Source organism: Corvus brachyrhynchos, unplaced genomic scaffold (genome assembly GCF_000691975.1).
Source record: "Corvus brachyrhynchos isolate BGI_N302 unplaced genomic scaffold, ASM69197v1 scaffold101, whole genome shotgun sequence".
NCBI classification, from domain to species: Eukaryota; Metazoa; Chordata; class Aves; order Passeriformes; family Corvidae; genus Corvus; species Corvus brachyrhynchos.
This window is the reverse complement of record NW_008237239.1, coordinates 10,007,321-10,025,630: the sequence shown is the minus strand read 5'-3', so window position 1 is coordinate 10,025,630 and position 18,310 is coordinate 10,007,321. Positions and strand designations below refer to the sequence as shown.

Below are 18,310 nucleotides of genomic sequence, written 5' to 3'. Positions count from 1 at the left end.
GGAAAGAGAGAAATGACGACTTGATGGGAAGGAAGGAAACTATTTTGCTGTATGAAAACTTAAAAGTGGGATAGTGGAAGAGGTCTGGTAATGTTTTTCTGCAATACTGACCTGCACCAAGATCACAGGTAAAAGCAGTTTCTACAGCAGCTGTCTAGCTTACGTAGAACTGTGATCTGTCATAACCTAACCAGTCTAATCACCAGTGAAGATGTCCTTCAACTTCCTCTCCCACTCCCCTTCATAATGCAATTTTGGCATTTATTCCCTGCTGAGGAAAAAAAACAAAACGTAGCACAGATGCCAAGCATTCCCCTTGCTGAACTGAACAGAGCTTCACACCCATGCAATACTCTTCAGAGTGATGAGCCCATGAACATCTGAACAGAAAATGCCCAGTTCCCAAATTGTTGTATTTTTGTGACATGTACAAATATACAATCAGACTAATATGACAACATGCACCAGTAATTGAAGTGATGATTTACAATTACTTAGGTCAGGCAGTTCATGCCCTAACCCATTTCAGGTATTTTTGGATTGAAATGCCATGACACTAAGGTACATTTATTTTTAACACTATGAAAATAAACTCAAGACTTATTTTACTAAAATTACAATAATTTCACAGCATCACCTACTTCACCCGTCAATATACAGTAACTCGTGCCGAGTCTGAAAATAACCCTGTCCATGCTAAATGTATTGTTAACACCACACTAGGTAGACACCATATATTCTTTTCTCTTTCTTGTCCAGAGAAAATTTTTGTCAGGTTTTTATCAAAATGCCCAAATTTTCTCTTAAGAGTACTCACTGGTGTTCTTTCTGATTTATAGATGGGGAAAGCACCCTGAGCAGCAAAATTACAACACTGGCAACAGAACAGCGAAGAACGACTTCCCTCAGCAGCCATGCCCTGTCATGATGGCTTCCTCCAAAGTACTGTCACTCTGTGAGAATCACTCTGCTTCCATTCAGTGCCACTTTGGGGCATGCAACTTAATTTTAATGACAATTTATTCCACTGTGAGGTTTAGCCACCAGTAGACATTTTGTGAAAATGAAACCATGAGCTGTTTCCATGAAGATAAAGCACATGACAAGTCACTGAGTGAAACTATGTGCATTACATGATAAAAATAAGTGCAAGACCGCATGTATACATCAAATCTACATTTTCATACTGAAAAAGTGTTTACCAAGAAGGTAATTTGTGCTTTCCCCTATATTATAACCATGTACCCAAAGCCTGGATTTTCTCCCACATTCATTTTAAGCTTCTTAACTGATGGAGGACCAGGCCCAAGGCAAAAATCCAAGCTTGAACTATGTGATAAGAAGTTAAACTCCAGCCCAACTCAGTATTCCTGTATTTTCCTGGTCTTTTGGATATGTGCTGACACAAGCTTTAAATCTTTTCATCCTTTCCTGGGGCAGCTTAGCTTTAATGGAAACTCAAACAATAAATTCACAGAGTGAAGGAAACAGACCATTTTGCTAATGAGGACGCTAGGAACACACAGCCCTAACTCTACCCTCTGCTCCAGTACAATCATCAGTTAAGCTCAGTGTGCCTTGGTTTCTCCACCTGTACAAGGCTAATAACAGCACTTGTGCTCCAATTAATTATCTCGTATCCTGGAGTTACCTTTGTTAGAAATAACCCTGGAATTTATAATACAATTAATTTGTAACTTTTATTTAGTTATTTACTTACTCAAAGCACATGTCCCTGTAACAATTTGAAAACATTATTATGATACTTTACATGGGGAAAAAAAGCGCTAATATTAAAAAGAAATAAGGACCTAGGACTTCACTAATGGTTACATGATCCTTTCACTAAAAACTTTGACCTAGCTCTAGCAACGTGGTCTTTATCAGCAACAAGTCCCAGAAGTTGTCATTTAAACTTCTTTACACTATTTACCATTCTAACTAGGACTCAATCAGTGAAAGTCATTGCAATTCATACTTTACATATAGTATATTAATAAAATTGTGAATGAATGTATTGTTTGAAAAGTCTGAAGGAAAAGTTGGAAAGTCAATGAATATCTTGCCTAAGACTTCCATAGAGACAGACAATAACATTGTTATGACACTCCTGTGGTATGCATGGCACAGATTTCTGTTTTGAGCATAGAATTCATGGGCACTAGAAAAGCTTTTTTGAATTTGTAATCTTTTATGATTCAAAATACTCAATTTTCTGTTTTGGCTATACATTTAAGGAGACTGAACAAGTCAGAGCCACAGAGCTAAGTATTTTTAAACAAGGGCCAAGGAAGCATGCTCGGCACTCTGCAACCCTTGGAGCTGCTATTTACAGTCCCAGGGTCAGTTGTCTGGACCTTACTGAAGGCTCTGGCACAGAGGCAGGGAACCTCTCTGCAACTAGGGCAGAAGCAGTATGTCCCTTTGCCCCACAGCTTACCCAAATCAAGAACCCTTGATTCTGAAAAGGGACAACCTTTTCTAGGACAGAGACCATCGCAGGGTTTGCAAACTAGCACAGCTCAACACAGGCAAACAGCTCTATGCAAAACTAGAACCCCTTGACCTCTATTTGGCATACTGCACTTGTCTACAGGTGCTGCTAGGATTTCCTCCACATTTTTCATGTTTTCTGTGCCACATGATTCTGTGCTCTTTTTTCAGAAAGCTTTTGGGAAAACAATGCATTCGTCCTTGTGAGCAGAGTGGAATTGTGGAAAAGCAACAGTTGTTGAACACTTAAAGTTGTTCAGCCCGTAACCTCATGGCTTATCATCCCAAGTTGCCCTAGCTACTGAGAAACTGGGTCATGGAAGGCTGATGAATCCCTAGTAAGAGACTGAAGTTAGCTTATGTTTATAGCAAAAATATTGCCTTAGGAAAAGAAAACAGAGTGAACTTTCAGAGTGAGAGGGACCAGAGGGATTAAACTGGGAGAGGTAATGGTGGATCAACACCCTGGCATTCTGCAATCTCATTCTTTGAGCTCTTTGTAGGAAAGAAAAATATAAACCTTAATATGGTAGAAGGAAAAATACATAAATTCATATGGCACTTAAGGAGATCCAAAATTGTTATGGAGAGCTATTCAGATGGATCAGGGATGGGTTAACACTGAGACCCAGTTCAGTCCCTTGCAAAAAAAAGGTGAGCTCCCATGGGCAGCAGCATTATCCCAGTGCCACAGGCTGGCAGAATGGCATAAGGCACCACATTGTTCAGCCCTTACCATGACCAGCAGAGACTAAGAGGTACAGTTTTGAGAGGAGGCATTTGATTTGAGCCCCCAACACAGCAGGAAATCTGTAGTGCCTACCAGGTACTCCTGCCCCAGCTGAGAAACAGTCCACTCCTTCCTGCAGCATCAGTGGCCAAGTTTATCAGGGCAGTTCTTGAGGTCAGGCAACTTCTTGTTTGGGAAGGAATCTATGACTGCTGCTGCTCACATCTTCAAGCCTAATCTTGTAACCAGAAGAGCCTGAAACAGTTTTCTGAAGCAAACACACATCTAATGGTACAGTTTTGGCAGTCAGAGCCTTGGGCACATTCCTATTTTTCCTAAGCCTTAATGCAGGCTGTTGAAGCCCCACTGAGACAAACCAAGCAAGCTCAGCATGATCACCATCTGAACTCCAGCACAATCAGCTGAGCAGAAATGGATGAGTCTCAGAAGACCATCTCTCCAGGTCCGGAGCAAGGTAAGGGGAGGGGGAAAATCCTGGGTGCAGAGGAAGAACACAAACTAGCTGAGCAAAATCTAGTTGACAGGAAATGGGAGTGATGATGCATTGTAGGAAAAGGTCAAAACTAAACTGAAAGTAGGTCCAAGGTGTTATTATCTGATGAAAGATCCTGCTTCTTTTGTCAATGAGAGGAATGAGGACGTGGTACACTGTTGTTCCGCATGTTGTTCCTCAGCCATTTTCTGAGCACACCAGAACTGTACTGGTTGCATTAAGGACATGTAACAGGAATGGTCAACAAGAAGATAACAGTAATGAATCTCCAAAACACCAATGACAAACCTAAGATTGTGAATACCTTAGAATAAAAACAAGCCCATGTTCTTGGCACCAATCAGTAACACACTGTACTGGAAAGAGGACAGAGTCCTTCAGAGTTCAAAATATCAAGGGTACTCCTACTCTTATACCTTGATGACAGGAAAAAGAAAGACAACTCCAGAAAGCTTGCAGTGTCCAGCAAGTGACAGAACTCTTCGTGCACTTAATAGTGTCACCACCATACCAGGTCAACTGAGAGAGCAGTGCCCCCTTCTCAGCGTTCTAATGCTGCACCATGGTCCATCTTCCTGTCCTGCTGATGCACAGTGACACAATTAAGTTCTTACTGGGTGCTGCAGAAACAATCTTGCCTACCACTGTCAGCTGTGCTGGAGGAGCAAAATGAAGCCCTATAAGGATACCGCTAAAAATAATCAAGTTTAGTTCTGCAATTAGAGTTGAATATAGTGAAAGCTGTAACTTCCATAAAGACAACTCATGATTAGACATGATGTCACGCATCAAAAATTTAATCCAAACAACTTGTCTGTTTCACTACAAATAGCAAACTTGAATGTCCTGGCAAACTGTAAGGACATGATTTACAAATACTAGGTAATATTTGGATCTTGCATTATAAGCAGAGCTCCAGTCTTTCTGAGAAACAAAAATGACTTCATTCTGGGCTTAGCCTGGTCATTTCAATAGACCAAAGCTTCATCAGAGACATAAACCGTAACTGGACATATTGAGCTCAATGCATACAAATTTTTGTTTTGGTCACAGACCACACAACTAGCATCCACTCTTAATATTTCCAATTGCTTTGAGACTTTTTGCTTTATGGTACTGTTAAGAGTTCCAATCAGGAATCTGTTACAACCTCACAGCTTTTTGAACTCGAATGGCTGTTAGTATTAATAACTATATGATGTGCAGATTCTGAAAAGCAGTTTTGCTTTCTTTTCCTTAAATTCACATAACAAGTAATTGGCTACTTTTCCCAAACTGCTTTGCCCTACCACCTAACTGTTCCCCAGAGCCCTACAAGGAAACTTGACCCGCTGTTAACTTGTTTTTATAATCTAAGTTTGAAAAATTTTGAAATGAATGCCATTAACTCCACGCCTTATGCGACAAGCAGCTATGATAGAGAGCAGGCCAGAGGACTGTGTACACTTACAAAGAAAACTCTTCGGATTCCAGGTGCCAGTCTTTCTGTTTTTAGCTTCCAGACCAAAGGCAAAGGAGAGTTGAGAAGAAACACCAGAGGCTTCTGGTGGATATGCACTGATGAAATTGGATTCAAATGTAACGTGACCTACAGAAAAACACAGAAATATGTAAATACTTCCTGGAATTTGAAACAATGAATCAAAGGTAATTTATACATATTATGACTTTTAGCATTCAGGTCTTGACTCAAGATTATACACTAATCTACTTCCACAAAAATCAGTCAACAAAGCACAGAGAAAATAAAATATGAAATAGTTAACATTTGTGCTCTATGATTGCAAAGCACTGCTAAAAAGAAAACCTTGGCAAATGCTGATGAAAAATAGCTTATGCAAAAGGTCAAACCACTAAGCTGAGAGTTGGAGAACATGGAGATAAAAAGAATTACAAAGCAAACTCTGATTTCTGGTTTCTAGATGGTAGTCTACAAAGCTGGCTTAGAGTATAAAACCTCACGTGCTGATTCTATTAAGGGCATAAATCTAGCCTGCAAAACAAAAAAAACCTAAACAAACAAAAAACAGGAGGAACAAATCCAGAAACACAAGTGAGCACTACACTACTTTATGGAAGGAATTCCAAAAGAAATTTTAACATACACTAGGCAAAGAAAATGCCTGTGTTCAGAGACTAAAAAGATAACAGGGTAAATGATCCCAGGAAAGTGGACATCATGGAAGTGAGGCAAACAGTTACAGGTGGCTTTGAAGCAACCAGTTTGTGGTTGCTGGAAGTCCCTCCTGCCCAGCTCCTCATATCCTGGCACTGCCCTTCTAGAAAGGCTTCAGTGTTGGGCAAAACCATAACCAAACACATGACAGAACAGCCTGTCCATTTATAGCATATACAGACTTGCAGTTGATATTACAGTGGTTTTGTGGCACCTAAGAAGCTGTTTAAGCAGTCGGGGTTTAGCTTGATACTTCATCCCACATTATAGGAAGAACCCTTTAGTGTGCAGTGGAGAGATGATCTACCATAGACTGAGCAGGGAAGCTGATGTCTCACAATACTGGTGACTGGCAGGTTCCCTGACAGACAATCACAACTCTTTCTAAAAAATGTATAGAGGAAGCAAACATGAACACAACCAGCAGTTTGAGTGGTGGCAAACAGAAATGAGCACATGGGTAATTCAGAATTAATTCTGTATCCTGCTAGAGAATCCAAAAGTAAATTGGAGATAAAGAAGAGCCACTATGTATAGTTCATGGCATGATTCTTACAAAGTGGCAAACAACCATTAGTTTACCATTAAAGTAAACAGAGGTTCATCCAGTAAAGTAACTAGATGAAAGCTAGAGACCAAATTGAAAACTAGGTACCTATTACTGTTGCAAATTTTTCCAAAATAAAAAGAAGGGTGGGGGTGGGTTTTTGTTTGTTTGGTTTGGTTTGGTTTTTTTGTTTGGGATTTTTTTTGTTTGGTTGGGGGTTTTTTGTTTGCATTGGGGATTTTTTTTTGTTTGTTTTTTTGGGGTTTTTTTGGGTGGTTGTTGTTGGTTGGTCTTTTTTATTTATTTCCCCTTGAAAAGTTCACCATCACTATAAAGTCAACACTAAGCCTTGGTCTCAGGTCCCAGACACCCAGAGGACAGCAGAAAGACCTTTTTCCACTACTTAAGACTTTGCAAAAAAAGCTCGCAAACAGCTGGCTGTGCTCCCACACTAACTGGTAGCAGTTGCTTACAAGCAGAATGCACCAGATTCTGACAATCCACTGACCAAACGTGTCCTCAGTCCCCACAGTGAGAGACATCAAACCCCACATGCACACCTCTGGGAGCACCGAGGACATCCCTGTCCTCCTCTTTGTTAAGCTTGATTAAAACTTGTTGGAAAGCTGAGTAAATCCATATTTGTACTAAACCCAAGCTGCTTTAAAGAATGAGTTCCTCTCCTGGCCCACAGCCGGGCAGTGCCAGCCCTGCCTTCAGGAAGGCCAGGCAGTGCCATCTTCTGCCCTCTGCAGCCACCTCTGGCACCACCTGGCCTCTCCAGCAGAAGACATGGTAGTATTTACACATTTCATAAAGAAAACACTAAGTACCACGGAGTACCAAGAACCACATTTCTCTCCATTTTCTGCCTCTAAAGAATAAAATACCTCATTTTAGCAAATTGCAGGGTGCTAGTGCTCTCAATCCTAATGGGAGGACAGAGACCTGAAATGCCAAACAACCATGTTTGTAGCTACAGAAACTGCTTTACTGTATCACCTATAGAGCCAAAGTAGTTCTGTTACCTGAACATGAGAGAGAAATTACTCATTTTACAAGACTCCTGCTTTGTTGTTCGGTCTAGAAATGGAGAGGTGAAAGGAAAAAGGAAAAGGTGTTTAGAACCACTATTAAATTCATGTTAACTAAAAAGCATTCTTGTTTCTTTTCTTGTAGCTTTTGAGCTGTAATCACTGCTAATTACTAATAAGCTGTTTAAACTATTAAAGGTAATTATCTTGTTCTGGGCTTATGTTTTCTTACAAAACAATAAAAATACTGTAATCTCAGTTTAGTAAAGTAGTCCAGTTATATCTTTTGTAGTTCTGACCTTGCAAATATGAGTTCAAATTTTATTCTGATTTTTTTCAGCTTCAAATGGCATAAAATGCATCCAACGTACTTCCATGCCCAATGATAACTGGTTTCCTTTGACCCTAGATATTGATGAAATTACTTACAATATAGTTTATGTGCTTAAATAAACAAGAATAGAAAACCAGTAACAATCCTCTTGCACTGGCCAACAGGAGCACTCAGCTTGGGCTTGCACTCTGGTTGTATTTTTGTTAGAATGTCAAGTCAGTGTAAAAGATATGGCTCTTATTAGAAACTTCAAAAAATTTTTGCTATTTAAAACATCCATTATTTATTAAAAGCAGGAATGATAAATACATATAACACATTCTGAAAACTTCATCTCAGAAGCAGCTCGGCCAAGTTCTTTGCATAATAAGGAAATGGAGAAGTACCTCTGTTTCAACTGATCTCAGACAAATTTATTCAAAGCCAACATCTATCAGACAAGACAGATGTTTTAGACTTCATGAAGATTCCTTCCTGTTGTTTTAGTCACACAAGAGAGCACAGAGCAATCATACTACCTTAGTGAGAAAATCAGAGACTCTTTGCAACTGGATCTACTATCAGACTTTGTAGTTGCTATTCCCTTAGCTTTGAAAATTAAAGATGCAGTATAATACACACATACATTATTATTTCCATTCATGCATGGAAATAATCAACAAAGTTTGAGCTGTATGCAGAAGTGGTGATGTACCTATCCATGCCTTTGGCTGAAACTGTAGGATAAGTTATACCACATAATGGAATTTTCCTACAGTTCTGCCTGAAAAGTGCAGATCCTTGAGAAAAGCTACAGGACTTCAATGCCGAATCAACTTTTTTCATAACTAAATGAAATGCTTCTGTGAAAATTTTCCGAATAAAGGTAATTTTGCATTCCTGTACTCCTCAGTTTGCTCATAACTAAGCAAAAAAACACACAATGAAAAATTCATATCCCTAGTTCTAAACTTGAGAAAGAATATAGTTCATGTGACCATGCTTCTGCAGCAGCCTCCATCACTATATTCCTTAGCATATATATTCCCTGTCACTACATTTATTTGCATAACAGAGTACTCAGCAAAAAACTGAGTCTTGAGAAAAAAAAACACCTTGGTTTTACAGACTGAAAAAAACCCACTCAGGACTATTAAAATGCCCTAGGGTATATTACCGTGTCCCGCAGCCATAGGGAGGAGGAGAGAAGATCCAGCAGGCAGGAATTGTGCAGCAAGATTGATTGATTTAATTATTTTACAAACTCTTTTAAAGACTTTTTTCTTCGTAGTCTAATTGGACAAAGGATCAGCCACCCCTTGGGTGTGATTGGCTAAAATCCTAAAACATCCATTGTCAAAATATTTTTCTACTATACCATAAACAAGACTTTTCAAGGTTGCAGGTGTTTCATTGTTTATGGAACTCTGCTACTATCTTCTGTGAGAGAGAAAAGTCTCTCACGGACTTGGAAAATAGCAAGAAAATCCTTGCTAGCAGCATTTTTGTATCCACACAGGACCATCTTGGTCATCATGTTTTTCATAACCAGTTTCTGCTTCAGAGCTAGCACTGCTGAGGAACCTACCTGCTGGTTAGCCAAGTCTGAATGTGACTGTTCCCACTGAGAAGTTGTACAAAATTAACACACTCCTCATAGCATAAATACTTCCCCCCTTGAACTTAGAGTTGCTCCAACATCACTGTCTTGCATCACAAGTGTCTTGCATCACACAGTGCTTGATGATACACAGCAGTGATATCTGTTATGAGACTTCTTTCTGGTTCTTGGAAAGTTTTTCAAGCAAACTGCTTGGGAGCTACCAGCACTCAAGATATTTATGCCAAAACCCTGCTGCCAAGCATTTGGGTTTTACCTTGCATAACTACAGTCAGTGGGTATCCCATGAAATTTCAGCCCAAGTACAGTGGGCATGGTCAGAAGAGCTCACCAGAGAGGCATTTATGTGAGGGAGAGTGGTTTGAATTGCAGGGTCCAAGTGAGAGCCTGAACTTTGACTACGCATCAGAGGTCCTCTTCCCACTCCTGCTTCAGAGACTGAAAGGATTAGCAGGACTCTAAGGTATTAAAAGTTATGATGTCAACACAAGCACAAGTTCAACACTTCAGCTGCACCAGCCCCTCCAGCATGACACCAGCCCTCTCTTTAGCTCTGCCTTGCTAAGCTTTCTGCTGCCACATCCATGCTCCCACCAACTTGCCCCTTTGCTAACTTCTGGCATGGCTGCCTCCATCCACAGCAGTGCAGTGCAAGATCCTCATCCTTACTCTCTCTACAACAATCTCAACTAAATGTCATTTCTGCTACAGTGCCCCCACTGTGGCTCTAGTTATACCATATATTAGCTGAGTCCTACATGATCCCCCTCCCCCAGACACCTTTCTGTCTCAGCTCAAGAGCCATTCAAGGCACATCCTTTCTCAAATGTCTAGAAAGTTCATAGCACCTTCTAAAGACAACACAAATTAATAGAAAGACACTGGATCACTTCAAACCACCAAACAAAATGTTTCTAATTAATAGCACAAGAGATAACTATGATTTTTCTCCTTCTTTTTGTATTTTCACTGGCAAAATCCATATTACTAAATATTTATGTGAAGCCTTGCCCAGAAACCCCATCAGAAACCAATCCTATGTGTGTTCAGTGCTGTACAGTGTTTTGAAGACATGGTGTGAAACTCCAAATTCATTGAGTTCTGTGTTAAAATTTCTAACTTTTTTCTGAAACTGCCATATAAGCTTTTTTAAAAAAAATAACATCAGGGATCCAAAAAGACACACTATCCATCCATTCCCAGATTTTCAAAGCAGCTTATAAAACACACATATTTTGTACTTTTCAACAACATTCTGCCTCATTCAAAGTCTTCAGGCAGCTCTGTGACCAGTTTGGTCAAACAACACCAAAAGAAAAGGAAACCAGAATCATTAAATGGACTTGGGCATTTTTAGGTCACCTAGTCCACTTAAGAAGCAGCTGCTATTGCTTTGCCCATGTTATTTTAAAAACATATTAAGAGACAGCACATTAACCAAGCAGACAGCAGCACAACAGTACAGGAAAATAAGTGAATGTGGTCCAACACATTCCTCACTCCCAGTGAAGGACTCATTTGATCACTGAGCTGTTGCACAGCCAGCATTTGCATTGTGCAATGAGTAGCTAGGCCAGACCTTCTGGGCATGTGTGTCAGCAATGGTCCTCTCACCAAGGCTCAACTTCAGCAGCTGTTTGTCAGAGGAAGCTCCTCTTCCAGACTCACGTCTGGGCCCCCTTGGCACGCACTCCTCCAAATCATACATGACTAACTTGTGAGGAATACAACTGTTTGGTCATAGGTGAAAATTATAGATGAAAGCTATTCTGAAAATCTTAAAACCTACACATTCATCTTTAAAAAGCATCCAAGTACAACTGGGATGTGAACCACAGAGTTGTTGTGTCCTATTTGCTAGCATGCCTTTTTCCATTCACAGGCACAATGTCCATCAAACCTTCACTGGCACTGCTGAGGCAGCTGTCTCTGTACGGACTCATGCTGCTCACCCCTGTCTGCACATTCTGCACACAGTTCCTTTAAGGTCTCCAGCAGCAGCAAGGTTAAGGCGGCTGCAGAAGCTTCTGTCCCCAGAGATCAGAGTTTCATGGAAGGCTGAGTATCACCACAGAAACCAACTACAAAAACAGTCTACGGGCTCCTGCCCTGTTACTCTGGTAAAGCAATTTGTACTATGTGAAAGGCAAGGACACAAATGCTGAAAACTGATCAAAGTAAATGCTGCTGTTAAAGTACCATTTTGTTTTGCTGACTTCAAGGCATCAAATCACAGGCTCTGTGTTTTGTTCTAAAAAGATGAAAGTTAAGTGCCAAGGATTTGTAAGGTTGAATTAACTATTCCGGCATGAAGACCTTTAGATAAATTCATAGCACATTTTCCAAAACAGCCATTACAAATCTTTGCTAATAAGCCAGGACAAAATATGCAGGGTTGTATTGAATTACACTGCCTAGGCTTGGACAGCTGTTCTCTAAAAAAGAAGGAAAAAAAGAATTTTAACTCTCAGATCACATAAGCACATTTTTTGACTTACAAGTGATGCAGTAAAGATGGATTTATGACATCTTAACTCATTACTCTGCTGCAATGATTAACTCATTCAAAGCAGGCAAAATTTAGAGCTGAAATCTGAAAATTTGTACCTATCTCTGCCCTAAGTGTTCTCACTCTTTCTCTTAATACAATATTTATAAGACATAATTTGTTCTGGTATTGCAAGTCAAAGAAATTAATATGAAGAAACTTATTTTTACAGTTCACTTGTGTCTATCAATATAGGAGATTAGGAATTTCTACTGAAATTCACTTGAAAAAATATAATGTTGGTACACTGGCTATAACAGAATTCAGTCAAGGATTAATTAATCCACCTCAAGTGGTGGGATCTGGTACTGCGCCACTTTTCAGAAGTGTTCATCAATTACTTTGGGAAGGATACTTATCTTTTTAAAATAAAAGTAAAGGAAAAGTGTATTCTTTAGACATGGACTGTGAATTCAAAATGGAATACTGTTTTTTCCTCCCCCTCATATTTTTGCTATGATCACTGAATATTGTGTTACAGATTTGATACCAAGACAGCTATTAGTAGATCACAATGCCCAGCTTTCCAGAGTCAACAGTTTCTGAGAGAGAGTTTGCTGATTTTTCCAAGAAACTCCAAGTATGTACACATGGTGTTACTGCTTGAACATCACTTTGCTCAAACGGTTAGATATTTGCACTCTTAAATCAAATGAGTGTATAAGCACGTTCCTAAAAGCACACAAGATCCTACTGCTTCCCTTCTAGGAAGGTTCTCCAGTGCAGACTCTTTGTACAGACAGAGCAAGCACCAGTTTTTGAAAACTCATCCCAGCAATCAGACAATCTTCAAATCAGTATCAAAGAAACCACTAACTCCAGGGAAACTGCAATGGCACTAAAAGAAAGTACTCGTACCCACAGACAGTTCCTTTTTCTCCCACAGAACCCAATGCTGGCCACCTTCACAGCCCTTGCCAGGGACACACCACACCACCTTCTCTCTGCCAGACCAGCACTCATGGATGCTGCTGGGGCAGGGACCTGCCCCTTTGGGAGAGAGCAGGGATGGGGGCTGTGATGCATGAGGCACAAGGGGAGAAAAGACCTTTTGTCACTTCCAGGATGAGGCACGACTCAATCCTTAGGGAATGGATCTGAGTTCCTGGTAGCATCTACCCAGGTGCGTGGGGGACTGTAGTTTATTTCCAAGGCTCATGCAACACTCTAATTCTAAAATCAACCCTTTGCTTATTTTACCCTAAATATGTGATTGCAAATAGATTGGCATTGCCTGGACCTTCTCGCCCACACAGTACTGAGAGAATCAGATTGACAAAACAGCAGTTATAGCTCAGTTTTAAAAATCATGGGAAAGATTCACCCCTGGCATAATTCCACTGAAGCTACTGGCATTAAACCAGAGACTGATGTGGTCCCATACATTACTTCATAAAAAAAGAGAATACTATTGCACAATCTCTTGACCGTTACAATCTACCACCCAGACTGGAAAACTGGGCTCCATTAAAAAAAAAGACAAGAGTAGAGAAAACTTGATAAGGACTGCCCAGCTATGACCTAGGGCCCACTGCACTCTCTTCATTAAGAAGTACTCTCAAAAACGTTTGACCAAAAGGTGTTTAAAACTCCTTTTCCCTCCACCCCTACTTGTCCTGCAATAGAGGTTAAAGGTCAGGGTGTGCTGTGCTAGACACAAAGAGCTTAAAAATCAAGTCCCGCAGCACATGAACATGCCAACATCTGCTAACAAACTATTTTGAATTATGCATGATGTTCCCATTATTAATGATTCAGAGGAAAAATCAGAGAATCACAGAACAAGCTGAGTTGGAAGGAACCCTCAATGATCATCGAGTCCAACTCCTGGCCCCGCACAGCACCATCCCCAAGAGTCACACCATGTGTCTGAGAGTATTGTCCAAAAGTTTCTTAACCTCTGTCATACTTAGGGCTGTGACCACTTCCCAGTGGAGCCTGTTCCAGGGCCCAACCACCCTCTGGGTGAAGAACTTTTTCCTAATAACCAGCCTAAACCTTCCCTGACACAATTTCAGGCCATTATCTTGGGTCCTGTCACTGGTCACCACAGAGAGGAGACCAGTGCCTGCCCATCTCTTCCACTCATGAAGAAGCTGTAGAATGTGATGAGGTCTCCCCTCAATCTCCTCTTCTCTAGGCTGAACAGAACAAGTGACCTCAGGTGCTAAATGGCAGCCTCAAAACATGTTCAAGGCAAGAACCAAACACAGCTCCCTTCACCTTCAGTACAGATGAAGCATCACCCTGGAGTTTGGCACGTGTTCCATGCAGAGCAACACATTGTTTTTAAGGAAGATCTAAGGCTTATCATCAGAACCAGACAGAAAACTGACCTCTGCCCATACACTGACTTGGCAGTTGTATCCAACAGTCAGATGAGAGGGAGCCCTTTAGAACAAAAGCAGGACAGTTATTGAAGTCCTATTTGCAATAGAAAGGGGTATTACTTTCAGAGTGCAAGAATAGTTAAGAGTAAGAAAACTTGAGGGTTTGTATAAGGACAGAACACAAAGGGCAATAACTGTATTACTGCAAGTCATACTGAGACAGTTCTGTGACAATCATCTTGAAAGTACAACCCAAACGGTTTACTGATAAATTTTATGTAGATACCATACACACACTGCCTATGTTAGCTTAATTTACCTGAATTACATAAAATCCAGCTTTCCCTGTGCATATATATTTCAATTCAATTTTCACTGAATGTGTTCTGTATTACATAGCTTCGAGAATCAAAATTCTCCTGAAAAATAAGATTTTTTCAAAAAATTCCATCTGCAGCAAAAAAAAGCAGTCTCTGCACAAGCAACTCTGCTCAGCTCTGCCAACCAAATCTAACCCTCACACAATAATCCCTACTTTGGTCACCTGGAGAGCAAGGGCTGCCCACAGTGACCAGCCCCATGGTTTGGTCAATGGAAAACTCATGCCCATCAGTGCAAAGCTGGGACCACTTCACCAGTTCTGTCTGTGACCTGAGCTAGATGCTCAGGCTCCCAAAGATTAAGGGACACCATTTGCGTCCTTCTGCAGATCAGCCAGGCTTCCCAGCACTTGAGTCCTAAAAACACAATGCTTTGCTCAGATTTGCATAAATCAGTAGCTGTCAACGCCATTCACATGGCATATAATGAATCCTGAGGGGACAGTCTTCCTTTTATACATTTTGTGGGAAAATTCCTTACTGGCTTTAGATCTGTTTAAGGGCAAAGGATCTGTCCCTGTACACAAGTACAGCATCCCCCCCACTGTTGATAGCGGCCTATTCAAAAAAATGGTATCATCACACTAAATTTTACTTCAGCAATTCAGGTAGAAGACTCATGCAGAAATGAAACTAATTTTCTATTCCATACTTATGTGTACATATATTGCAGATCCAGGTTTTTTCTTCAGTGCATCATCTGGGCTGCAAATTTTAATTTGCCTTCCCTTCTCCAACCCCTAAACTATTACCAGGTAGTTGTGTAACAGGGTACCCAATGCCCTGAAAAGAAAAAATGGGTGTAAAGGGGATTAACTATGTTAGAGAATATGAGTACATACTAAAAAGCGGCTCATGTCCCAAAGGAAATGCTTCTTAAACTGAGAGATAAAAGATGTATAACAAATTTCTGCCAGGATCATTTACCTTAAATGCATTTGGGGCCTTCTGAACAAATCTACGCAGGCTATTCCAGGTACACCCAAGTTTCTACTGCCTGTAGAAAGTTAGATAGGTGCTAGCCACCCAGCCACAAATGACAGGGCTGCACTAATGTATCACTACAGTATCAATACATACTGCCTCTCAACAGGTCTTGTTAATCAAGGCTTGGTACTAATACTGAATACTATGTGTATTCAGAGACAGTATTAGCATATCCCATCCACACCAGGTCTGAGGGTAGAATTGACACAGCAGGTTCAAGTTCATCTCAACTGCAAAACACCATGCAAATGTAACAGAGCACACAGTGTCCAAAGAACATCATAGCAAAACTGGAATCTGAACAGACAATTTCCAAATCTCAGGGTAAACCCTTAATGGTTTAACATCATACTTTCCACTGTTTCACAAGCTGCAGGTGGGGAAGAGGAGGAGGCTGATATAATACGGCTTCAGAAAACAAGTAAATACTACAAACAAACATGAAAAAGAGGACAGAAATACTGCAGGACAAAGGGTTATGCCATTTGAAAGCCTCCACACACAAAGGAATTTGGTCCTCACGGTTTGCAGCTAGACCACACATAAATCCAGATGACTGGAAAAAAGAAACATCATTCTACAGGTGTCTTTTAAAGGGCACTGTCACACAGGAGAGTGTAAAATGCAGCATTCACATCTTTATTGGATATGAAAAATTAAATTCTTGCTTTCCAAGCCAGAGTAAGGAACAGCATGTGTGCATGACTCATAAAAAACAGAAAACCTAGCAGCAGCTCCAGATTTAGGAAACAGTTTTGTTTACTTTATTGTCAGTAACTCACCAGCCCAAGTAAGAGTTGGTGCAAATATGTGTCTGTACTACATTTGCTCACAAATAATATTAGAAATTAAATACAAAGGAAACTGCTTTCAGAAGATTAAAAGTAATTGTCACCAATATATTGTCTCTCTATTCCCCTGGGGTGGGTCTTCAATCTTCCCAATTCTTTTCTTATTGTCAAACTTAAAAATAATCACAACTTTTAATCTCTGTACAAACAAAGGAGTATTTGGGGAATATTTCAAATAATGATTTTATGATACTAACTACACAGAAAAAAAGAACACCAAAACCTCTAAGGAACCAGATTTTCCATTTAATCAGGCCTAGCCTTATAAGTACGACTACTCTTTTCTCTATATAATTGCAGAATCAATACCATAAAATCTGACAAAAACCTCCAGAAGGTATTTGTGATGCTATCAAGTATATTCTTGCACAATGATGCCATTTTATGCACTTCATATCTACACTGTCTTGCTGATTCTTGCTTGAAAAGAGATTTACTGAAGAAAATACTGGGTTGCTTTCCAGCAAGAAAGAACCAACTGCTGCTCCTTGCATTCAATATTTTTCCATGTAGCTTCCAGGTGCATTTTCAGTGTTCAATTTACTTCATTGCAAGTATCACTTGAAACCCAATTAGCAGAGGAAAGACGGCATGTTCCAATGGCCTACTCTGAAGAGTCATCTACAAAGCAAGTGCCGCTGTACTTCTCTGCAAAACCAATGTCAGACAGAGTCACTTTCCCAAGAGGCCTCGAAACCCTATGTACATATTCACGCACTAACACACTGCATTCATGCAGAAGACATGAACACTGTGCTTCCTTGAGAGATGATGGAAGAGTGAGCCAGACTTCAAACAGTCTTCAGGGTAAGAGAATGCTGGTTATCTCCAGAATGGTGACAGCTCTTAATACTTATCCCTTGCTGATGGCATTTGAGTCATCAACAAATACCACCTCTCATCCAGGAACACTAACTACTGCCATCACCATGTTTATTACATATGGAATGATCTCTAATCATAATAAAAATATTTCTTTATTATAAATTGCCATAGCAATTGTTAAAGAGACAGTATCAGCTATGAACTACCTATATTTCCTTCAAACTTTTCAAGCAATTAAAGTTTCAGATATTTGTACCTCATGGTGGTGCTATTTTCGCATCTTCTCCTTTAAATAAAAAGTATAAATACTCTGCTTATGTTTCACAGGGAAATAAGAGACTTCTAGAGAAACACAAAGTCGAGTGTAATTGAAAAGCGAGAACATAAAAACACCCAACCAATTAAAACATTTGTTGTTTTCCTATCTTGCCATAGCATGGTTTTACTTTATCAGCTGATACAGGAGCATGACTGTCATGCATGGCAAGGTCCACACAATTTATGTTGGAAATTCTCCCCTGTGCTGGGAGCTGAAGAAGAATGACTTCATTAATTCCAGCTTTTGGTTCAAACAGACAGTCTAGAGAACAACATAAACATGACCACTCACGACAAATGTTGCTCCAATATCTCACACACACATGCATGAGCCCAAAGCTAGACTGAAACCTGACCATGGGGTTTGTGATATAAATGGACTTCTGGAAATATCATCACTTCCTTAATTATCTTTTCTTGGGGAAAGTAATTACAGACAGAGTAGTAATTTATAAATACTCTAAGACATATCAGATACAAGCTTTGAGGGAACTGGAGACCACAAACACAAATCACAGTTTATGATCAAAAATCAACACACATCTGCCTGAAAGAAACATGTGAGCACAGATGCACAACGTGCTTACACACGCAAGACATAGAGAGACAGGAAGAGTCCATCTAGTAAACAGCAGCAGCAGCC

At 40.1% G+C, this 18,310-nt stretch overlaps 1 protein-coding gene across 3 annotated transcripts in view; it reads right to left on the bottom strand.

The window, feature by feature from the left end:
- Positions 1-18,310, bottom strand: part of TGFBR3 (transforming growth factor beta receptor 3) — a 100,422-nt gene that overhangs the window by 42,641 nt on the left and 39,471 nt on the right. For all 3 annotated transcript variants that reach the window (XM_017729922.1, XM_017729923.1, XM_008630279.2), the window contains exon 3: positions 5,188-5,325. In XM_017729922.1, coding sequence (XP_017585411.1) covers positions 5,188-5,325 — 138 coding nt within the window. The remainder of the gene's footprint in view (positions 1-5,187; positions 5,326-18,310) is intronic.